This window comes from Salmo salar, chromosome ssa16 (assembly GCF_905237065.1).
Source record: "Salmo salar chromosome ssa16, Ssal_v3.1, whole genome shotgun sequence".
Classification (NCBI taxonomy): Eukaryota; Metazoa; Chordata; class Actinopteri; order Salmoniformes; family Salmonidae; genus Salmo; species Salmo salar.
The window spans coordinates 66,940,909-66,966,438 of record NC_059457.1 but is presented as its reverse complement, the minus strand read 5'-3'; the positions used below and the strand labels follow the sequence as shown (position 1 = coordinate 66,966,438).

The 25,530-nt window shown below is 45.7% G+C and overlaps 1 protein-coding gene across 3 annotated transcripts in view; it reads right to left on the bottom strand.

Moving 5' to 3' along the window:
* The window catches only part of LOC106574262 (zinc finger protein GLI2), an 82,455-nt gene that overhangs the window by 25,101 nt on the left and 31,824 nt on the right, over positions 1-25,530 (bottom strand). For 2 of the 3 annotated variants that reach the window (XM_014150041.2, XM_014150042.2), the window contains exons 3-5: positions 21,974-22,088; positions 8,848-9,047; positions 6,515-6,694 (exon numbers count right to left, since the gene is read on the bottom strand). In XM_014150041.2, the coding sequence (XP_014005516.2) occupies positions 6,515-6,694; positions 8,848-9,047; positions 21,974-22,088 (495 nt within the window). Of the gene's footprint in view, positions 1-6,514; positions 6,695-8,847; positions 9,048-21,973; positions 22,089-25,061; positions 25,288-25,530 lie in introns of those variants that run through there. The other variant, XM_014150043.2, reaches the window with a different exon arrangement.

Here is a 25,530-nt window from a genome sequence, read left to right as displayed (position 1 = left end):
CACAAATTAACTTTTAACAAGGCACACCTGTTAATTGAAACACATTCCAGGTGACTACCTCATGAAGCTGGTTGAGAGAATGCCAAGTGTGCAAACTGTCATCAAGGCCAAGGGTGGCTACTTTGAAGAATCTCAAAAAATATATATTTTGATTTGTTTAACACTTTTTTGGTTACTACATGATTTCTTATGTGTTATTTCATAGTTTTGATGTCTTCACTATAATTCCACAACGTAGAAAATAGAAAAAAAAAAAAAAAAACCTTGAATGAGTAGGTGTGTACAAACTTCTGACTGGTACTGCACATATATACATACACACATATATATTTATATCCCACACCATGCATGATCTATAATGGCTATCAGTTTAAGTTTTTATGCCATGCATTTAACCTGCTTTCTGTCCTTACTCCTAGCTCCACTATCACTCACTCCAAGCCAAGTCAAAAGCCGAGTGTGTCTCTCTCTCTCTCTCCTTAAGCGAGGGCACCCACTTTACCACTGTGAGATATTAAGAATGTTTTCAAATATTTGTATTTATTTCATACAGGCAAAAATAATTATATCGAGTCAATCTTTCTTTCTCACTATCATTTTGTAATTTCCCCATCCCATCATACCCTGCCCAACTCTGTGCTATTTCTGGAGCGAGAGAGACAGACCTAGAGGAAAGCTCCAGCGCAGCCTAGCATCTAGCCCAGCCTGGGACTGGGTGATGGATGCTAACGCAGCCTCCCTCCGACACCCAAACCCCCTGGAAATAGAGCAGCACTATCAATAAGTGCTCAAGATTGATTCCCAGCTAATACAGTAAACAATTTGTCTGAGGTGATGGAAACCGAGCCTGGCAGAAGATATTGTTGCAGTAAAATAAACTCATCTCTTATCTGGTGCTAGAATTATAGCAGGGGAAGGAAGTAAAGCAGAGGATGGATACGGGAAACTAAAAAAAACTAAAACAACAATCCTCAAACAACTTTCTTTAATGTGCCCTAGTGACACACATTTTCAATGTACACGATCTAAAATTAAAATAAAACAAAATGCGCAAAACAAACGGCTTCTATTCCGTTTGAAAAGATCTTAGCTCTGTTGTCTTTCAAAATTGATGCATCCTAAATGGCAACCTATTTCCTACATAGTGCACCACTTTTGACCAGAGCCTTATGCAGGGAATAGGGTGCTATTTGGGATGCATCCATAGGCCATGGTGACCTCGTTAAGATTCAGTGTAAAGGATAATAAATCTAAGCCTAAATAATGTACTTTAATTAAACAGATAAAAATCTCACTGCGATCGAAAACATTCTGTACTTCACTTTGGTAAATGAGGCCAATTTAGAGAATTGATTTCAACTGAAATGTATGCAAAGTGTTTTTGATCGCTCTTATGTCCATGGTTTATAATGTACATTTTGTCACAGTTTATTTTTGAAAGTCCCTAAGCTACCTGGTCTTACTTTGAAAGATGTAGGATGATAATTACGTAATAACTATCCAATAATTACTTAATGAAAAAGTGCCACTATGTATAATCTACTACCAGCCAGGTACAGCAGTTACTGTAACCAGCTGTTTAAACATATTTTAAGAATAAAAGCCTTAATCTGTATGGGTAATGGCATTTTGTCAAAAAAAAATTTAAAACACCAAATCACAGATGAAATTCATAAAGCTGGTTATCCTCTAATTTCCTATGATATGTAACCGGTGTGTTTCTGGAGTCTGTTGCTCTAGGGGGCCAGTGATGTCAGCAGGGGAGCCAGTCAGCCAGTTGTTCAGGGCTCAGCAGGTGCTAGACATTAGCAGTGGTGTTAGTGGAGCCAGTCCAGAGCAACAGTGCCATTAGGACCTGTGGGGTAATAACCAAAGGCACTGCAACCGGATGTCCATAATGGCTCAATAACATGTGGTGCCAACACCAGGCACTGCACCAGCAGCTCTACACAAACAGTGCATCGGCTGATTAAACTCAGGCTACCAGCACAGAGAATAACATTCTTGCTTCCTGAGCTATTATTCTTAGCAGAAGCTATTGGCTAACTGTCATTTCAAAATTTTCTCTCCAATACAGTCCCATAAGTAACACACGTGGTGCTCAGTTTTAGTGCTTTGGGACTTTTCGAAATGTCCTGGGAGATATTGACCAGGGCTGGGGTCAATTCGAATTGAAGGCATTCAACTTAAATAACAACAATAATTTAAATTAGCATCTATTTTCAATGACTTCTCAATAAACTGATGAGTAGATGCTATTTATTTAAAAAGTATTTTTTTAACTAAAATCACTTTTAAATTCAAATTGACCCCAGCCCTGAAAGGGACTCCACCACTGTCTCTCGGGATATTTCTGCTGTGAGACTTAATATAAATACATTTCTTACATGAGCTGTTAAAGACATTGAGCACACGATCGGGGGAGGGGGTTCGCATTGGAGAATACGTGTTGTAATTTACCGGTAGTTAACTAGTTACTAACTCAGGTTCATCCTAAAAGAAAAGCTGAGGTGAATTTAGCCCTTAGTATTTACATTGCATTACTGGCTCTATAGTTTCAGTGACTGGGACAAGCCATTCAGAAATGGCAGCCTTATTTATCTGTGTTAGCGGCTCACCTCAGGGGAGATGTGTTTATTAATGTGCCACTTCCCCTGATAAATGAGGTAATGGAAAGCCGGGGCTGGCGCTCACCTCACCTCTCCTCGTCCCCCCTCCTCTCGCAGCGCCTCGCCTCCTTTTTCCCCGGTGATTTATGTCAGCAAGCTAGGCACCAGGCAGCGACCGACCGACTGCTAGGCTGTGTGTGTGGACGACCAACTGCTAGGCTGTGTGTGTGGAGTGGACCCCTCCTCCTCCTCCGGAGGCTGGGCTGGCCTTGAGTCCTGAGTGGCCATGTCACTAGGTAAGGCTGGCTATCACATTCACAGCCTGCTCTGGCCAGGCTTCCTGGGCTGAGTTCACTATGAGAGACAGAGGGATGTATCTATCTGGTTTAACTTCACTATGAGAGACAGAGGGATGTATCTATCTGGTTTAACTTCACTATGAGAGACAGAGGGATGTATCTATCTGCTGGGTTTAACTTCACTATGAGAAACAGAGGGATGTATCTATCTGCTGGGTTTAACTTCACTATGAGAAACAGAGGGATGTACTGTATCTATCTGCTGGGTTTAACTTCACTATGAGAGACAGGGGGATGTATCTATCTGCTGGGTTTAACTTCACTATGAGAGACAGGGGGATGTATCTATCTGTGCTGGGTTTAACTTCACTATGAGAGACAGGGGGATGTATCTATCTGTGCTGGGTTTAACTTCACTATGAGAGACAGGGGGATGTATCTATCTGGTTTAACTTCACTATGAGAGACAGAGGGATATATCTATCTGTGCTGGGTTTAACTTCACTATGAGAGACAGGGGGATGTATCTATCTGGTTAACTTCACTATGAGAAACAGGGATGTATCTATCTGCTTTAACTTCACTATGAGAGACAGAGGGATGTATCTATCTGCTTTAACTTCACTATGAGAAACAGAGGGATGTATCTATCTGGTTTAACTTCACTAATAGAAACAGAGGGATGTATCTATCTGTGCTGGGTTTAACTTCACTATGAGAAACAGAGGGATATATCTATCTGTGCTGGGTTTAACTTCACTATGAGAAACAGGGGGATGTATCTATCTGTGCTGGGTTTAACTTCACTATGAGAAACAGGGGGATGTATCTATCTGCTTTAACTTCACTATGAGAAACAGAGGGATGTATCTATCTGCTTTAACTTCACTATGAGAAACAGGGGGATGTATCTATCTGCTTTAACTTCACTATGAGAAACAGGGGGATGTATCTATCTGCTTTAACTTCACTATGAGAAACAGAGGGATGTATCTATCTGCTTTAACTTCACTATGAGAAACAGAGGGATGTATCTATCTGCTTTAACTTCACTATGAGAAACAGAGGGATGTATCTATCTGTGCTGGGTTTAACTTCACTAATAGAAACAGAGGGATGTATCTATCTGTGCTGGGTTTAACTTCACTATGAGAAACAGAGGGATGTATCTATCTGTGCTGGGTTTAACTTCACTATGAGAAACAGAGGGATGTATCTATCTGTGCTGGGTTTAACTTCACTATGAGAAACAGAGGGATGTATCTATCTGTGCTGGGTTTAACTTCACTATGAGAAACAGAGGGATGTATCTATCTGTGCTGGGTTTAACTTCACTATGAGAAACAGAGGGATGTATCTATCTGTGCTGGGTTTAACTTCACTATGAGAAACAGAGGGATGTATCTATCTGTGCTGGGTTTAACTTCACTATGAGAAACAGAGGGATGTATCTATCTGTGCTGGGTTTAACTTCACTATGAGAAACAGAGGGATGTATCTATCTGTGCTGGGTTTAACTTCACTATGAGAAACAGAGGGATGTATCTATCTGTGCTGGGTTTAACTTCACTATGAGAAACAGAGGGATGTATCTATCTGTGCTGGGTTTAACTTCACTATGAGAAACAGAGGGATGTATCTATCTGTGCTGGGTTTAACTTCACTATGAGAAACAGAGGGATGTATCTATCTGTGCTGGGTTTAACTTCACTATGAGAAACAGAGGGATGTATCTATCTGTGCTGGGTTTAACTTCACTATGAGAAACAGAGGGATGTATCTATCTGTGCTGGGTTTAACTTCACTATGAGAAACAGAGGGATGTATCTATCTGTGCTGGGTTTAACTTCACTATGAGAAACAGAGGGATGTATCTATCTGTGCTGGGTTTAACTTCACTATGAGGGGGACTATGATTTCAGTGGTGGAGAAGCTGTATGAGCCAAAGTGGCTGTGGTCTTGCTTCAACTTTTTTCTCCTGGTAGTTAAGGTCCATTGTTTCTCTGTGTAGCATAGATATAACACTACTAACAAGCCAACTGCATCATACAGTACACCGCCTTTGTCTTGGGAGCTGGGCTACAGAGAGGCCTGCACAGTGTATTTCACTGTTTGGGAGTTGTTATGACAGTTTTTATACGCACAGCAGGCTGAGGCCTTTGGCTGCCTGCCCCTGGCTGGCCTGAGCAAGCAGAAGCTTGGCCCAGACACAATGCAACACAACAGCTCATTCAGAACCCGGGCCTGCTGGATGCTGTACAACTCAGAAACTGGAGGACAACGTTTACACTCTCAATGTACACCCAGGTAGACCGACTAGCGTCAGAGCAATAATTGAACTTGTACAGGACGGGTAGCAAAACTCACTGTCTGTGTGTCAAATCAAACCCGACCCTTCACCTGGGGCAGAGGGGCCCGATCTCTCTTTCTCTGAGTGTTTGGAGCGAAGTGTGAGCTGCTTGAGGCGACACCTGTTGGGTGAGTTGTGTGTTTTATCGGCAGAGGAAGCAGTAGTGGTAGCAGCTACTGTAGGAACACCGGTAGCCGCGAGCCTCGTACGGTGACGGATAAGGGCCGCCTGTATCTCCCATTGCCTTAACGTCTGTCGGGATTCCTATAAATGTCACGCAGCAATACAGTAAAAGGCAAGTGAATATCAGTGGGTGTCCTAATCTGAACCCATCTGTTATGATGAACACAGTCATGAACACAGTCAACTCGTTTGATACCCAAGCTTCAGTATAGGGTGCTTTTGATGTCGTGTTCCCTCACACCACACTATAGCCTAATGGGTAACGCTATTGCACGGTAACACTATCCCTGTGTATAATAATGCGTCTCTCCCTAGACACCACTACCCTTTTAAGGTGACAGAGGTAGTTGAGGATGAAAGTAGGCGTTCATTACATTAAACAGACTTCTGGCCCAGGCGCCCTCTGTCTCACCCCTCCTCCCCCTGTCCCCTCCTCCCCTCTGAATGAGCAACCTCCTCCAGTAAATGTCATCTCGGTACAATCAGGTCTGTTGTTTATGGAATGTCCTGGCACAGACTTGAGAGAGGGAAAATACTTACTGAACCTATACTGTGGTTACAGTACCTGAGGGCTTCTGGCCCGCCCTTTGAAGTTGTTTGAAATGAAAAATGTATAAAAAGCCTTTTTTTTAATGTTCTGCTGTCTACAGGTCCATTGATCTGGGGTTTCATCATTCTCCTACGGTGAGGTTGTTGCAATCTCAATGTTGCTTTTAAAAGTTACATACTTTCCAAAAGAAATGCCACCGTGTTATAGTCCTAGAGTACACACTGATGCCAACAGAGGAAGGGGCAGGGGACACAAATAAAATCTTTCCCCTAAAATGAATGTTACAATTCATACCCACACACGTCCAAGGGTGGAAGTCTGGGAACTGGTGGAGTCTGAGAACTCACCACTGTAAATCACCAGGAATTTAGCTCAAAAATACTCGTAAAAATGTTTCCCCTTTTGGGACTGTGTTCCCATGCATTCCACCCCTTCCCACACAGACAGTATCAACCTGTTGTGTGGCTACAACAGATTTACGGTAAAGTGGGGTGGGCCTCTATGTGGTCCCAGTCTAACTCACCTTCCATGGGGGTGATGTAGTTTGGCAGGTGTGCAGCTGCCGCCCCACCCCCCTGCATCAGCAGCTCTCCGTAGGGGTTACGATGGCTGGTCATCAAGTGGTAGTACTCAGCAGGGCTGGCTCCAGTAGGGGGAGGGGGCAACCCAAACAGACCCCGCTCTTTCAAGTGTTCATGTGCCACTGCATGGGGGAGAGGAAGGAGGAGAATGAGCGAGGGAAGACAAGAACATTACAGGGAGAGGAAGGAAGGTTTAGGGGGAATGAGGGATGAATGAGATGGGGAGAGAGAGAGAGAGAATGAGTGAGGGGGGGAGAAAGACATTCCAGATTCCAGCCCCGGTTGGTCTACTTGGTCTCACCACATGCTGCCGGAGCCGTTTGAAAAGGGTTAGGGTTAGGACTGGCGACATGATGGCATTGTCCTAGGGAGACATTATCTGCATCCCAAATGGCACTCTATTCCCTACATAGTGCACTACTTTTGACCAGGGCTCTATATAGAGAATATAGTGCCATTTGGGATGCAGTCATTGATGCAGGACCAGAGGAATGGGAGGGCATGGGAGGGCCAGGCTGGCTGGGCAGTGAGGTTTGTGATGTGCAGTGAGGCGTGTCAGTAGTCCTGCAGATTAAGGAGACAGACAGACAGATTGAGAGAGAGAGACAGAGAGAGAGAAACAAAGTAGTGTTGGGGTTTCTCTCTTTGATAACATGCACGCACACACACACACACACACACACACCCTGAAGGAGCACCCTGAATCCTACGGTGTTAGTCTGTTAACAACTACACCCAGTAAAGCCCTTTTAAAAGTGTCAGGGGCAATAAGAGTGGGATATGGCCTATAGCTGCTGTTGAATAGCAGCACTCTGTCCCAGAGGCTTCCAAAGTCCATCTGTTTCTCCAGGAATTTAGGAGGAAATATCTGCTCTGTTTATGGTTTGGGTCAGGCTCCAGAGGAGCTCTCGTTCTCCCTCTCTCTCTCTCTCTCCCCTCTCTCTCTTGCTCCCCTCGCTCTCTCCCCCTAATGTGTCACCTCTCCCACTGGAAGTGATCTTTCAGACACAATTAGGCCGTGCTGCGCTAAAAGAGAACAGACGTGTGCTTGTACTGACTTCATATAGCAGAACCAGACCTTTATTTTCTCCTTCTCTCTCTCTCCTGGATCACATAACCACTTAAATGGAGGGAGTCACTTTGGATCAGCACAATGAGGAACATGTCTTTTGAAGCAGTCCGATGAAGGCCAGAGCAGAGCTGAGCCGTCCCTGCCGTACAACTGTTCTTTCTTTTTCAATCAAATGAACAGAAAGTCCATAGAAAGAGAATGTGAATGACGAATAGAACACAGCGGACTGGGCCCAAAGGAATCCTGAGGCCTGTCAATGCTAATGTCATGCTAATGTGATGTAGCGCAGAAACGACATTAAGAAAAGAGCAGCAGAACCTCTGCCTGTTTATACCTCTGTTCTATGTGTTGGCCAACGACAAAGAAGAGAATGTCCTGAAACCATTTCATTTCCATTAATAGTATTCCATATTAAATCAGTTTTAATAGAAAACTTGGAATTCAGAACAAAATCCATCCTGAAACAAGGTAGTCCTATTACAAGTCCTAGAAGATATAACAGTTGTTTTTCAAAAGGGTCACGTGGGAACATCAAACGTCAAACTAAACGTCTGCCGTCTCTCAATGAAATCCAAGGCCGTCTCTCCTCTCTCTCTCCGAACCACCTATTTGCGTTCCCTCAACCGAAAATAGCCACCTTCATTTTCTCCCTCTTTCCCATGGCTTTATCACTGCGAGATCTCCAACCCTACACTGCTTATTTAACTTTAAAAGCAAGACCACATTACTGTTGACAGACTGTAAAAGGTGATTTATTTCCTATTCTGGCTCCTCGCCTCCACCCGTTATTTTAATTCAGCTCTGAAAAAGAGTTGTCATCACATCGCTCTGAGGTAAAAAGGGGGAAAGTTGGGGGGAGTTCCATAGGGACTGTTTAGTTTGATCAATTTCCATGGCTTTCCAATAACCCCCTTGGTATATTGAACACGTGGTGAGAAGAGGGAGGTCAGAGCTTCACAAAAAGCAATATGTAGCATGTAAGACTAATTCATGCAACGATGTAGCACCGGCTCTACATGTCTAACCTAATCTGTATGCCCACTCAAACAAATCCTCTGAAGTTAGAATCCTTCAATTCTCCACCAAGCTTTCAGTAATAGATCAATGAAACAATTCCTTCTGTTGGGATCCACATTGTAAGGTGATGCTCATTGCAGTGAATGACCTTGGATGTGCACAATCTAGACATGCAGTTGAACTCACAGTCTGCAGGGCTGAGTCCGCGGGCTGCAGAGATCATGGACAGGGTTGGGCTGCTGTGAATGGAGCGGAGGTAGTGCTCCATGTGAGGGTTGAAGTACGGGTGAGCGGGGCTGAAGGGAGACTCCCCTGTCCCGGCCGCGTGGGGGGACAGACGGATCAGAGAGATGTCTGACATGACCGGGCTGCCACCTAGTCCAGGACTGGAGGAGGGAGAGAGAGAGAGAGAGAGAGAAAGAGAGAGAGAGGGAAAGAGAGAGAGAGGGAGAGAGAGAGAGCGAGAGAGGGAAAGAGAGAGAGGGCGAGAGAGAGGAAGAGAGCAAGAGAGAGAGGGAGAGAGCGAGAGAGAGAGAGAGCGAAAGAGAGAGGAAGAGAGAGAGAGAGGGCGTTATCATCTTAGTTCATGTACACTGTGGTTCATGGCGTATTTTGTCTCTTGTGACAGACGGAAACCTTTGAACGGTTTCTTTTATCCAGAAGTTCTCAAGTTCCTGTGATTTTCTTTAAGTTACAAGGGAAAGAAAAACAGTTACAAATTAAAGTAAAACAATGGGACCCTTTGCTGTATCTCACCTGACCTAAGTCCTTACATGACATAGCCTAACCATTTTCCCATCTGATACTACAGACGGGTGCAGACCGTGCTACACGATGCAGTCAGAGCACTCGTTCACACACACACACACACACACACACACACACACACACACACACACACACACACACACACACACACACACACACACACACACACACACACACACACACACCTGAGACATTTGTATAAACTCTGCAGGCAGGCCAAGTGTGTCAGCCAGCCAGGTCTAAGCCTGAATAATGAATCTAAGGTGAATCTGATATGCTCTGTCTCCTTGCTCTGTGTATATAGACTGGAATGAGATCACGTCTAATATCATGATCCGCGTCCCAGAGGGCACCCTATCCCCTAGTGAACTATAGGCCCTGGTCAAAAGCAGTGCACTACATAGTGAATAGGGTGCCATTTGGGACGCAGTCCATTCCTCATCCTATCAGGGCTTTGATCTGGAAATACGTTAGCGACAGAGGTTTCCTGTGAGATGGGGTCATGGAGCAGACTGTGTGTGTATGTGAGTGGGTGTATGGAATGCAACCATGCAATGTAATGATATTACATCCCTACGGCATTTACCCTAAATTACCTTATCCACAGACAAATACACTGTAACATAAGGTAGGTAGGTAGGTAGGTAGATAGATCTCTCTCTCTGTCTCGCTCTCTCTGTTGCTCTCTCTGTCTCGCTCGTTTTTCAACCACTCCACAAATTTCTTGTTAACAAACTATAGTTTTGGCAAGTTGGTTAGGACATCTACTTCGTGCAAAACGCAAGTAATTTTTCCAACAATTGTTTACAGACAGATTATTTCACTTATAATTCACAGTATCACAATTCCCGTGGGTCAGAAGTTTACATACACTAAGTTGACTGTGCCTTCAAACAGCTTGGAAAATTCCAGAAAATGATGTCTTCACTTTAGAAGCTTCTGATAGGCTAATTGACATAATTTGAGTCAATTGGAGGTGTACCTGTGGATGTATTTCAAGGCCTACCTTCAAACTCACTGCCTCTTTACGTGACATCATGGGAAAATCAAAAGAAATCAGCCAAGACCTCAGAAAAAAAGGTAGATCTCCACAAATCTGGTTCATCCTTGGGAGCAATTTCCAAACACCTGAAGGTACCAAGTTCATCTGTACAAACAATAGAACGCAAGAATAAACACCATGGGACCACGCAGCCGTCATACCGCTTGTCACGTCCTGGCCAGTAAAAGGGGTTATTTGTCATTGTAGTTGGTCAGGGCGTGGCAGGGGGTTCTATGTGAGTTTTGTCAATGACCTCCAATTAGAGAAAGCTGGTTGTTGTTGTCTTTAATTGCAGGCCATGTTTAGTTGTGTTTGTTTTCACAGGGTTTTGTGGGTGGTTGTTTCTAGTATAGTCTATGCACCTTACTGGACTGTTTTTGACATTTGTTTTGTATTGATTAAGTATTTTCTTTAATAAATAAGAGGATGAGCACTTTACCCGCTGCGTTTTGGTCCCCCTTCAATGACGAGTATGTATGACAGAACCACCCACCAAAGAAGGACCAAGCAGCGGAGGAAGGAGCAGCAAGAGAGCTATTTGGAGTCCTGGACATGGGAGGAGATCCTGGATGGTAAAGGACCATGGAGGCAGGCTGGGGAGTACCAGCGCCCAAGGGAGGAGCTGGAGGAAGCTAAGAGGGAACGACGGAGGTATGAGGCATTATATCCTCCATTTCAGGAGGTGAGGAGGCAGCCCCCAAACATTTTTGGGGGGGGGCATACGGGGAGTTGGGCTGAGTCAGGGGGGTGCCCTGACCTAACTTCCCGGGCGTACAGGGGAGAGCCGTGGAGCAAAGAGGAGTCAGTCAAGGAATCAAGCGAGGAGCTTGACGCGAGATTCCGGAGAGAGGTACTGGCGGAAAGGGCACGAAGGAGCACCTGTGCTTACTATGGGGAGCGACGGAGCAAGCAAGCACCATGCTATGCGGAGATACGCCCGGTCCGCTTGGTGAAAGCTCCTCACAGGTGTCATGCTAGAGCCAGCATCGAGCCAGGACCGGTGATGCAAGTTGCAAGCATCAGACCGCCGGTGAGGGTTCATGGCCCAGTGTATCCTGTTCCTGCTCCTCGTACTCTTCCTCCAGTGCGTCTGCCCAGTCCAGTACGTCCTGTTCCTGCTCTCCGCACTAGCCTTGAGGTGCGTGTTACTAGTCTGGCGCCTCCAAAGCCAGCCCCACGCATCAGGCCTTCAGGGCGCCTGCCCAGCCCAGTACGTCCTGTTCCTGCTCCTCGCACTAGCCCTGTGGTGTGTGTTACTAGTCTGGCGCTTTAAAGCCAGCCCCACGCATCAGGCCTCCAGTGCGCCTGCCCAGCCCAGTAGGTCCTGTTCCTGCTCCTCGCACTAGCCCTGTGGTGTGTGTTACTAGTCTGGCGCCTCCTAAGCCAGCCCCACGCATCAGGCCTCCAGTGTGCAGTCCCAGTCCAGAGCTTCCGGCGACAGTTCCCCGTCCAGAGCTTCCGGCGACAGTCCCCCGTCCAGATCTTCCGGCGACAGTCCCCCGTGCAGATCTTCCGGCGACAGTCCCCCGTGCAGAGCTTCCGGCGACAGTCCCCCGTCCAGATCTTCCGGCGACAGTCCCCCGTCCAGATCTTCCGGCGACAGTCCCCCGTCCAGAGCTTCCGGCGACAGTTCCCAGTCCAGAGCTTCCGGCGATGTCCTACAGTCCGGAACCGGCAGAGACGGCCTACAGTCCGGAACCGGCAGAGACGGCCTACAGTCCGGAACCGGCAGAGACGGCCTACAGTCCGGAACCGGCAGAGACGGCCTACAGTCCGGAACCGGCAGAGACGGCCTACAGTCCGGAACCGGCAGAGACGGCCTACAGTCCGGAACCGGCAGAGACGGCCTACAGTCCGGAACCGGCAGAGACGGCCTACAGTCCGGAACCGGCAGAGACGGCCTACAGTCCGGAGCCTGCAGAGACGGCCTACAGTCCGGAGCCTGCAGAGACGCTCCTCAGCCCTGAGCCTCCAGAGACGCTCCTCAGCCCTGAGCCTCCAGCGACGCCCCTCAGCCAGGAGCCTCCAGCGACGCTCCCCAGCCCGGGGCCTCCAGCGACGCCCCCCAGCCCGGGGCCTCCAGCGACGCCCCCCAGCCCGGGGCCTCCAGCGACGCCCCCCAGCCCGGGGCCTCCAGCGACGCCCCCCAGCCCGGGGCCTCCAGCGACGCCCCCCAGCCCGGGGCCTCCAGCGACGCCCCTCAGCCCGGGGCCTCCAGCGACGCCCCTCAGCCCGGGGCCTCCAGCGACGCCCCTCAGCCCGGGGCCTCCAGCGACGCCCCTCAGCCCGGGGCCTCCAGCGACGCCGCGCAGCCCGGGGCCTCCAGCGACGCCGCGCAGCCCGGGGCCTCCAGCGACGCCGCGCAGCCCGGGGCCTCCAGCGATGCCGCGCAGCCCAGAGTCTGCTGAACGGGAGCTACGGCCAGAGCCAGAGCCACCTCCGTGGTGGGAGGATTGGGAAGGGGGGGGGGGTGAAGCACAGGAACTGTCGTTGACGGTGGCCACCCTCCCTTCCCTCCCTTTAGGTTTGGGGTTGTTTTTGTGGGTTTTGTTTTGAGGTGCATTCAGGGTCTGCACCTTTCGGGGGGGGTACTGTCACGTCCTGGCCAGTAAAAGGGGTTATTTGTCATTGTAGTTGGTCAGGGCATGGCAGGGAGTGTTTGTTTTGTGTTGTTGGGTATTGTGGGTTTAGGTTCTAGTTTTCTTATTTCTATGTTTATCTAGCTTTTCTAGTTCTATGTGAGTTTTGTCAATGACCTCCAATTAGAGGCAGCTGGTTGTTGTTGTCTTTAATTGCAGGCCATGTTTAGTTGTGTTTGTTTTCACTGGGTTTTGTGGGTGGTTGTTTCTATATAGTCTATGCACCTTACTTGACTGTTTTCGTCGTTTGTTTTGTATTGATTAAGTGTTTTCTTCAATAAATAAGAGGATGAGCACATTACCCGCTGCGTTTTGGTCCCCCTTCAACGACGAGTATGACCCCGCTCAGGAAGGAGACGCGTTCTGTCTCTTAGAGATGAACGTACTTTGGTGCGAAAAGTGCAAATCAATCCCAGAACAACAGCAAAGCACCTTGTGAAGCTGTTGGAGGAAACAGGAACAAAAGTATATATATCCACAGTAAAACGAGTCCTATATCGACATAACCTGAAAGGCCGCTCAGCAAGAAAGAAGCCACTGCTCCAAAACCGCCATAAAAAAGCCAGACTACAGTTTGCAACTGCACATGGGGACAAAGATCATACTTTTTAGAGAAATGTCCTCTGGTCTGATGGAACAAAAATAGAACTGTTTGGCCATAATGTTTGGAGGAAAAAGGGGGAGGTTAGCAAGCCGAAGAACACCATCCCAACCGTGAAGCACGGGGGTGGCAGCATCATGTTGTGGGGGTGCTTTGCTGCAGGAGGGTCTGGTGCACTTCACAAAATAGATGGCTTCATGAGGAAAGAAAATGATGTGGATATATTGAAGCAACATCTCAAGACATCAGTCAGGAAGTTAAAGCTTGGTCGCAAATGGGTCTTCCAAATAGACAATGACCCCAAGCATACTTCCAAAGTTGTGGAAAATGGCTTAAGGACAACAAAGTCAAGGTATTGGAGTGGAAGGCTACCCGAAACGTTTGACCCAAGTTAAACAATTTAAAGGCAATGCTACCAAATACTAATTGAGTGTATGTAAACTTCTGACCCACTGGGAATGTGATGAAAGAAATAAAAGCTGAAATAAATAATTCTCTCTACTATTATTCTGACATTTCACATTCTTAAAATAAAGTGGTGATTCTAACTGACCTAAGACAGGGAATGTTTACTAGGATTAAATGTCAGGAATTGTGAAAAACCGAGTTTAAATGTATTTGGCTGAGGTGTATGTAAACTTCCGACTTCAACTGTAGATAGATAGATAGACAAAAAGTTCAGCCCTCAACATAAAACCTGCCTCTGCCTCTGGCACTGTAGCTGATTTCAGCATTTGATCTGTCATTGTTCCTTTAACCCCAGACAGGAATGATACTGAAGATAGTCACACTGTGTCTGATATGAGTTCTAACCTGACCCATGGAGAGGAGGAACTCATAACATGTCAATGAGAGGTGTGTGTCCTGCTTGGTTACTGCTAGCTGTACAGACAGATCCTCTGACAGGCTGAAGATCAGAGGATGCAGCAGCACACACCAGGTAGTCTCTTACTACAGACACTGTATGTCTGAACCTCTGGGGGTGGAGCCATGAGTCTGGAAAGCCAGAGTACACACTATGCAGGAGACACCAGACTCATTTTCCTTCAGCACACCAGAAACTAGCACATACTATCTCCATTCAAATATAGGTATACCCTGACTGAAGACTTAAAAATGGTTGAAAACAACTTCATTTCACAAAACCTTATGCTTAAGAGTTTCTCTAGTTACCCAATGAGAAACTATTGAACAGTTTAGTGTCTGAAGCTGGAATCTTTGTCTATTTGCACTCCTTCTGTGAGATGCTTTTTGAATACAGACCCAGGTTGACCTCAATCGCTCAGTTATCCCCAGTACTGTCTGTCTCCAGGGGCCGGTTAGTCTGTGCTTGACCCAAAGTGAGTCCACTCCGTTTCCAGTAAATGCCCCCCAGACGACCAAAGCTTGTCTCAAAGCCAACTTTCTGCCATGGGCCAACTTTCTGCCATGGGCCTTAGCTGACGGATGACCATAAAAGGCTCTCTGTCTGAGGCCTGAGAAGAAACAGATATTCCATTCACAGAAAGCCTTTAGATTACTGGGCAACTTAAAACGTCAACCTGATATTACGGACTGGAACCTGGCTGCAAAATGCTCTTGTCTGCCTATAGCTCAGTCCGTCGCTCTCTGGGCCTTTAGCCACAGACCTTTTCATCTCCCTGAGTCTACCTACCTGTACCATGGGAAGGAGTCTACTAGGTCCAGAGAGCCAAACAGATAAACCACATGGCCAAAAGTATGTGGACACCCCTTCAAATTATTCGGCTATTACAGCCACACCTGTTGCTGACAGGTGTATAAATTCAAGCACATGGCCATGCAATCTCCATAGACAAACATTGGCAATAGAATGGCCTCACTGAAGAGCTCAGTGACTTTCAACGTGGCACCGTCATAGGATGCCACCTTTCCAAAAAGTCAGTTTGTCAAATTTCGCCACTGCTAGAGCTGCCCCGGTCAACTGTAAGTGCTGTTATTGTGAGGTTGAAACGTCTAGGAGCATCAACTGCTCAGTCACAAAGTGTTAGGCCACACAAGCTCACAGAACGGGACTGCCGAGTGCTGAAGAGTGTAACACGTAACAACCATCTGTCCTCGGTTGTAACACTCACTAGCGAGTCCTAAACTGCCTCTGGAAGCAACGTCAGCACAAGAACTGTTCGTCGGGAGATTCATGAAATGGGTTTTCATTGCCGAGCAGCCACACACAAGCCTAAGCTCACCATGTATAATGCCAAGTGTTGGCTGGAGTTGTGTAAAGCTCGACCGCCATTGGACTCTGGAGCAGTGGAAATTAGTTCTCTGGAGTGATGAATCGCGCTTCACCATCTGGCAGTCCGATGGACGAATCTGGGTTTGGTGGATGCCAGGAGAACCTGCACCAATGCATAGTGCCAACTGTAAAGTTTGGTGGAAGAGAAATAATGGGTTGTTTTTCATGGTTCAGGCTAAGCCCCTTAGTTCCAGTGAAGGGAAATCTTCACAGCATACAATGACATTCTAGATGATTCTGTGCTTCCAACTTTGTGGCAACAGTTTGTAGAAGGACCTTTCCTGTTTCAGCATAACAATGCCCCTGTGCACAAAGTGAGGTCCATACAGAAAAGGTTTGTTGAGATCAGTGCGGAAGAACTTGGCTGGCCTGCACAGAACCCTGACCTCAACTCCATCGAACACCTTTGGGACGAATTGGAATGCCGACTGCAAGCCAGGCCTAATCCCCCAACATCAGTACCTTACCTCACTAATGCTCATGGCTGAATGGAAGCAAGTCCTCGCAGCAATGTTCCAACATCTAGAGGAAAGCCTTCCCAGAAGAGTGGAGACAGTTATAGCAGCAAGGAGGGGACCAACTCCATATTAATGCCCATGATTTTGGAATGAGATGTTCAACGAGCAGGTGTCCACATACTTTTGGTCATGTAGTCCATGTAACATTGCGACGGGAAAGAGAAAACGATGGTCGTATTTTATTGCAGCAAAACATTGTGATTGCGTCACGAGTGAAGCAAGACCAATTGTTTGATTTGACGGAGATAACGATCTGATTGATATTTAAAATGCCTCACGGTTATTAACCCTCGCACCACTATTAACTATTAACACATCATCTACATGAACTGACAAGACCTTGTCATAGAATACCCCAGGGTTCACTCGCGGTTCTGGGGGGCCCCCTAAATGTGGAGTATGGAATAATTTTTACATAACAAATTTTTGCTATCGTTCTTTTTTTACATCCGTTATTAGACAGTGGCAACGATGATGATTATGAACACGGTCTTTTGCCTGCTAATGCCTGCAATGCAGTGAAGAAAACGATATGACGACAATAACGTCTAATGTAACTGGCCCCTCTAACAGTACAACTGGCCCCAGCTTGCCCCCCCCCCAGTTGAAATGGTCTAGAACCGCCATTGCCAGGGTTGCCGGGGTTACAGTAAGCTATTTGCATAGGACCTGAGATGTTCGTATATAATAATAGCAAGCACCTACATCAGGCATCTGTCCCTTCACAAGATCATAGACCTGAATAGATGTAACTAATGACTTTTAAATATGAATCACATAAATATTGATCTCTTTAGCCAGCAGTCATGCAAAAACGAGAAATGGTTAGCTTAAACAAAACCCTCTTCCATAAAGAAGAGTATGCCTTTACTTAAAATGATAGGATGTAGAGAGAGCAGCACCCTAAATAAGTAATACAATATTCAAATTTATAAGGCCCTTCAGTGGAATGGTTTCATCATTACTATGCGGAGGCCTGGGCTTCAGATGCGACCGAAGTTTCAAACATACATTGCCTGGCCGTGAAGTGTATCTGGGCCTGGCGCCGGGCGGGTGTGAGATCAAGGAGGCTGTGGAGTTCTCAGTCGCCCTGCTGAGCAGGAGGCACCTCCAGTCCTACCTTGGCTGTTAGCTCGCACAATGCAGGACTAGACCGACGAGTTGCTAGCCTAGCCTTTACAGTCCCAACAGAGAGCGCTAAAGCTGGAGCAGATGTATACTTGTTCTAATTAGTCCACTTAGTGTTCTGTCTGAAACACTTTGGGTAATTGAACATGATTTCATTTACACCTCTCCTCCGCAGACATTACCTAATTCTACTCTACTGTAAGTGTTCAGTTGACGGTGGTTTTATATAGGCTGTCTGGATTTAAAGTGTGCTCAATATGAGATATAATTTGTATAATGAGGTGTGGATAACTATATGTGTGTGTATGCTTTGTGTGTGTGTGTGTGTGTGTGTGTGTGTGTGTGTGGTGCATGTATGGCTGGTGTGTGTGTGTGTTTGTGTGTGCCTGTCTCTGTGTGTCATGTATCTGCGCTGGGCCGCTACGGTGAGCGACACTAGAGATTAATTACAATGTGACGGTGTCTCTTCTGTAGCTACCTCAGGGCTGGAGCTGTGATTTAGATAAATCACATCGTCCACTTCAGGGCTAGAATGAACTGCTGTAGATTTATATGGGCCTGGACTGCAACATGATATGGATGGTTTGGGCTTAAACTTCACATGCAATACTTTCAGCAGTTCCACATATGCAGAAAGAGGGGGAAATTACTTACAACAAACAGTTCATTGGATTAGAGGGTTTGAAACATCGGAATGTTAACATATCACTATTTCCGTGGACACAACCATCCTTTGTTGACTCTGGTCAGCTCAGTATTGCTACCAGTGGCAGTCAGTGCCGTTTATGATGAGGGAGGACGTTTTTCTTTTTTTTTTACACAAAGGTAGGTGCACACAGGTCGAGAGAGTTTAACTACGGTGTAATCATTAGTCCAACAGTTGCAAACGAGAGTTTCTATTGGACAAATTCAGGTATTTATTTTGCTTCCGTTTAAAAAAACGTTTTTCAACAGAATCACCGTAATGAATACACCCCTGATCACGCGTAAACACAGTTCACTTTCATAGCATCCACGTTGTATTCCTTCTCACCTCTATGCTCTCTCCTCCTCTCACCTTTTCCCTTCGTTTGTGGACTTCAATGAACAACACATCAGCTGTATCATCTCTACACACAGCCTACAACGTTGTCCCCATATTAACTAAAGTAACATCTTAGTCAACATAGCTAATAGAACTAATGCGTTAGTAAACCCGATACAAATATGCAGTAACGTTACAGTGTATAGTCACTGTAAGCAGTTTAGCAGTTACACCGGCAGGCCCCGGTGGAAATAAATTCATCAAACCAAAAGCTTACCTTGACTTGGAAGAGTTCCAGTGCTGTGTTGGATAGTCATAGCCAGCCAGCTACCATAGCATCCCTCTATTTGAGCCAGGTGTTTGAGTAGGCTAAATTAGCCAACTGCATTTGCTAAGTAAGTAAAACTGAAAGTGAAAAAAAAAGACGAAATCTCTCTCTCCATTGCTTCTCCTTCATTTTTGAAAAATTAATTTGTTAAAAATTGTTCAACTATTTTCTCTCTCTCTGAGTCAACTAGCCAGCACATTTTATGCACTGCGGTGCTAGCTAGCTGTAGCTTATGCTTTCAGTACTAGATTCATTCTCTGATCCTTTGATTGGGTGGACAACATGTCAGTTCATTCTGCATTCTATGGAAGGGGGTGTATTGAAGTCAGTGTACCAAGAGGAGGACGGAAGCTAGCTGTCCTCTGGCTACACCATGGTGCTACCCTACAGAGTGCTGTTGAGGCTACTGTAGACCTTCATTGCAAAACAGAGTGTTTTAATCAATTATTTGTTGACATGTGAATATATTTAGTATAGTTTTATCTAAAAAGTAACTTTTTAAATGTTTTAAACATTTTATTTTATTAAATTCACTGAGGAGGATGGTCCTCCCTTTCCTCCTCTGAGGAGCCTCCACTGATTGCTACCTACTAGGAATGCTGGCCAACCTGTAGCATTAAAACTACAGCTGACAGGTACAACTGTAGAAACAGTACTGCCGTAATGACATTATAAATAGTCTTGCTTACCTGACACATAGCGATCCACAACGGGAAGAAACTACATGATTAGCCTCTTAAATATGTACCTTCTGGGCTGACAACGACTTTACCAATCAACCAAACAAGTAATCTCTGCAGAGTTGTTCCTGACAGCTCTAAACAAACAGATGGGAAATGGGAATGAGACAGCGATTATAGAGTCGTTAGAACTGAAGTCACAGAGCAACAGAGCCAGAAGCTACAGTGTTAGGATATTAATGGGAATGTTGCACTCACTGGCAGCCTCTGTCAATGACTTGATCTGTTCTTATAGCCCTGGGCTGTTTGGTAGACTTAACGCAATCCTCCTCCTCCTCATAGATAATAATGGGCAGACAGGCACAGTGTTGTTTTTCCCCCTTGGTCTGAGATACTCAGGATGGGAGCAAAAATATCTGTTCGGGCCACAACTTGTGCACTTTGTTTTTGAATGATCATAGTGATAAAGGTAAAAAATGATTCTCTCTGGGAATAATGCATGTTAAAAAGATATCATATTCTCTCTGAATTGTAATCCGTTGGAAAGTACCTAACTATGCTGTAGCTGTGGATATCTCTTACAACAGGTCTTCGAGTGAAAAACTAAACTCGTAAAAAGTTTTGGGAAGTTTCTAGAACAGCCATGATTTGTCATAGTGTCATGAAAGCCGGGACAGTTTGTGTCGACGCACACACTCCATGCGGGTGGTTTATATCATAGCTTCAGTCCAAGCTCCTGCATAGCTACCCGGCACAGCAAAGGAGATTAGTATCCCCATCCCTACTGTTCTCTGTCTCTAGCTGAACCACTGCTTTGAGCCCAGGACTGCTCCTGTCCTCTCACTTGACAGTGATTACAAATCTCTCCTCCATACAGTAGAAAAACCTCAGAAGAAGAGACTCTAAGCTTCTCTTCCTCTTCCCACTTCCTCCCACTGCCGCCGCTTCCTCCCCAATTTATGACAGCTGTGACAAAATAACCAGCCCTCTCATTATGTTATATGCAAACAATGATAAAGGGGACTGTATGGAGATGTCATGTTAGACAATCAAGCAGGGGACCTCTGACACGCAGCCACCAGCGTATAATAAAGTGGGCCTGACTGGCGCGTCTCCTCGACAAATGACACCACACTTAATTTGCTGTGCAATGTTCCTGTAATTAGAGTGAATTTGGCACAGGCACGGGAAAGACAGCTAGATCAAGGTCTTGATGAATTAGGGGTCCACTGTCAAGATCAAATCACATTAATCAAGGTGGCCGTGTGTAGAGACAGGTTTTTCTACCCCCTCTACTTCCCTAGTGCTGTGATAAATAGCCCTGCTGAAGCCAGGCAAACAGTATGTATCACCATCAAATCTACTGAATTGAAATGGAAATTAAGCTGAACACTATTTCCAGAATTCTATTGACTTTTTTGTGTTTTACTACTATCGTTTTTAAGATAAAGATAAAGTCTTTACTATAGCAACGTCAAAAACGTTCTGGTTCAATTTCACTTGTTAAAGGACTGAGATGTTGCTACCAAACCAATCATGGCCACTACTAACCAAGCTAATCATCCAACGGACTGCACAGTAACCTGAAAGTTGAATGAATGTACATGTAACTATCATAGAACCAATTACTACACTGTATTGGAGACCTCTGTACTGTGTGAGAGCATAATGATGTTGTTTTCTTGGGACCAAACCGATTAGGACCACTATAACACAGTAATGAATGTAGAGGACTGTTGTAGGTAGAGGGGAAAAGGTTGTGTGTGTGTGTGTGTGTGTGTGTGTGTGTGTGTCATGTAATTTGTGATGGATCCAGCACTGTATAGCTAACTAATGGAAAGAGGATGTGTATTGGCTGGCCACAGGCTAGTAGGTTGATACTTGGCAAAAAGCAAAGCTGTCCCCCATAATCATCAACTGTTATAGGAAATGAGGGATGTGAGGAAAAATGGTAATTTGTACTTTTTAAAGATAATAATATTTAATCTGTGATATTAAATCTGGGCAACACATTTACTCTCATCCTTCAAAGTTGCCCTTTAAATGGGGCGGCAGCGTAGCCTAGTGGTTAGAGCGTTGGACTAGTAACCGAAAGTTCGAATCCCCGAGCTGACAAGGTACAAATCTGTCGTTCTACCCCTGAACAAGGCAGTTAACCCACTGTTCCTAGGCCGTCATTAAAAATAAGAATTTGTTCTTAACTGACTTGTCTAGTTAAATAAAGCTAAAATAAATTAAATGTTGGCTGAAACAAGGCTATCTAATAGCTAATTGCTATCTATTGTAAACAGCTTGTGTATACAGTAGAAACCAGCCTGAAGAAGACTTACCCATGCATGGCATGTAGGGCGTGTAGGGCGTGTGGTTCATAGTGGTATCTTCCCTCATGGTGACGCATGTCAATCGGGATGGGCGTGTGGAACGTCGGGAATACGTGGTGAGGGGCTGCAGGACAGAGAAGAAGAGGGCGAGACGGAGAGAAAAATAGATCAGACTTAAAAATAAGAGCTGGGCTTTTCAAAAGCTACGTTTCAAAGGCAAAACAGGGCTACAATAAAGCAACATGAATTTCAGAGCAAGCTGAGCAGTTTCGCCTAAAATATTGGCACTATCACACAAGAGGAGTGGAATAAATAAATAATCAAAGTCATCCTAAGAAATCCTACATCTTGAACATAAAAGATCTCCAACTGGGCTTTTGACAAAGACCTGCAGCTAGTCAGTCTTTGAACTAAGGGGGATGATGGACTGCATCAAGGAGAACTGGAGCCCCGACGCTAACCAGGCCTGACAGCATTGGGAAGAGGCTTCTTCTTCTAGCCCCCTGCAACAACACTACCCATCCAAACAGTAACAGCACGGCCCTCGTCAGACGTCTGAGCAGGTGGTAGACAGTAGACACTGTAGACAGCACTGACAGGGTAGTATACTGTACCCAGCTTCTCACTCAGTCTCACTATAGTCTAGTCGAATCAAATTCCTGAAATGCCACAGTATTATTTAGCTGTGAGAGAAATCATTATTCAGGGTTATACAGGATTACAGGCTTAGAGTCAGAGCCCAATGAAACACACATTAAATCAATTCTAGTTTAATTGACTTAAGATATATTAGTACATTTACAAAATATAGTAAATGCTTTGTAATTGAAGCACCTTTCTCAGCAAGGCTGTTGGAAGAGACCTGATGCGCTAACTTTTGTGTAAGACGCTCATATCATTTTAAGGTACTTTTCAATGTCATGTTACTGTATTAGGGTTAGCATGAAACGGGAATGCTTTGAAAACAGCTTTACAGTCTCTTAACCAAAACCAGACCCAGGGACACAGGAATTGTATTATTTATGTCCGGAAACACAAGAGAGCACAGCTGGCCACGCATGGAAAATTGAAAAAAGCAAGAAATGAAATGTCGCTTTTATGAGGCTCAGGTCATTTTTTAGAAAACATTTTGATGTAAGGCATTTCAAGACAAATTTGAGGGCCCCAAAGCAGACGGTCAAGGAGAAGGCCGGTCTCCAACCGAGAACCCCCCCCCCCCATACTAAGACACCGGTCGGTCCAAGATCCAAACCAACAGGAGGCATCCCTCTGCAGGCCGCACCGCGCAGCAGCTGGCCCTAATTTATGTTTTACAAGAAACTCCCTGACTGAGATTGTTTCTCCATCCAGAACCTGTTGAAGTGAACGCTATGCTGCGTCAACTGCAACAGCATTGCTGTGTTTCATAGTAGCGATTTCGAAAGCAACCCTCGATGACTCTGGCCTGAGGGTGATCAAATGGAATTCAGTGAGGACTTTAAGAAGCTAAAGCCCCCCCTCTGTCTCTCTCCTGACCACACCTCTTTAATGGAGAGAGTGCTGGGCAGGCAGGTTACTCCTGAGGAGCTGAACAAGTTCTTTGTATAGAGAGGGCAGAGTTTGTATAAGCTAAGGACACAGAGGTCAGAGGACAATGTGGGCGGAGAGGAGTCAGGCCTAACATATTATACTAGCATTCTGGTAATCTGGGCTGAAATAGGAGCTTTTCTGTCCACCCACCACCACAGAGTGGTTTCTGTAGCGACCACAACTGTTGGCCTGTTTGAAAAGGCTTCGTGGTAGTGGAGCTTCCCATTTTTGGGAAGACTTGGAGCTCTTTCTAAACATCCCTGTATGAAAGCCAGCGAGAGGGGACCTGCTTTACATCACAACCAGCAGTAAAGTACCTCGGACAAACAAACAGTGAGAAGTCAAACCGCTAGGCAGCAGCAGTAGTAAGGTCACGGGATATGTGTCACAAAGACCGTTTCCTTGTTTGCAAATACAGAAGTTACAGAGTTGCACATTTCACTTGACAGGTCATGGATACTGGGCAGCGTCCCATCGAGTCAGAAGGGACTGTTTATAAAGTGCTGAAAGGACAGGGCTGTTGGAAGACTGTTTCTATTTTAGCGTTGTTAGAGGGATCAGACTAGGAAGCAGGAGAGGAGCTTAGAGAAGCGTGAGGAGGCAGGAAACGCTGGTTATTTCTGGCTTACAGCCATCCATCACCGACAGGGCTGTATACAATGAGGAGTAGAAGAAGAGAAGAATGGTGCATCATTCATAAACAGTCCCAGCTTCGTTATTTAGTTCCCCCTCCTTTTAGTAACATCCCACACCACGGAAAGAGAATACTCAGATTGCCAGACGTGAGATCCAACTGTATCAAGGCTCCACTTCACACAACACCATTAAATCAGCTGATATGGTCACAGCTAATATACAGTCTTTGCCGTAAAACAGTCACTCGTTTTCGGGTGTTATTTTCAGAGCTCCAAAAAATGTTTTTCCCCCCTTTTGTTTGAGATGATCAAGGACCTTGTTTTAATTTGCAGATCTAATGGGCCTCCGTTCAGCCGGTACCTACACCCTTCACTGAAGGTATAATCCCATCCGCCCCCGTAAAGTGTTCCAGCGGGGTAAAATGAATGTTAGCAGGGCAGCGCTCTGACAGCCGCGGCAGCGCCATATTTAATTAATTGTATTTTAATTATGTCCCTCATTCACCAGGTACACAATCTTCCTTGGCTTTTCTCGACAGCCTCCTCCTTTTTTTTATCACTGGGCTCAGTCGTACAGATAATAAACTTCTGGTTTAAGGTAATTACTTAATCAGGACAAACCTGTGTGTTAAGCAGCGCTATTAAGCGGTGAGGTGATAAATCAGAGCTGTAGCGATGGTGTGATGCCTCTGGGTGATTACATCCACGGTCTAATCAGTCTCTGGGAGACCTTTGCGGTCGTTAAGTAGCTACATTACACAAACAGCATGCTAACAACACGGTGCTTGTCGCGGGGCCGTGGAGGACGACAGAGGAGGCCCATCGGGATGTTTGTTAATGCCAGCCAGGCAGCCGCCAGCCAGGCAGCCACCAGCACAATGCAGCATGCTCACCTTCTGCACGGTGATGCGTGGCGGTTATTGGTAGGTGGCTCAGGACCTAGCTGACGAATGCTGATATCTTCACCCTCCACTCCCTGTAACGCAGCTCATGGTGGGGTACCGTAAATATTACACTGAAGTTAACAATTCAAATTGACCAGTAATAGGAAGGACGGTGGAGCTTTTGGTGTAGAGCTTTTGGTGTAATTCCTTATAATCACATTTGTATGTTAAAAGCTTTTAAATTGAGAGGCTACTGAGAGCTATTCCGAAAGCCAATCTGAAAATCTAAAGCTGCTTGTTCCCCTGCCATCTCCCAGAGTGCCGTGCAGCACGAGGCCCTGTGTGTAGCAGCAGTTGGCATGGGGTTTTATAGTTAGGACCCCAGGCAGATTATTCTGGAGGTATTTCCTGTTTGAGTGAGGCTAATTTCCCCTGTCATTCTGCTAGTAAGACAGAAAAGCTTTTAATTTCACTGCTG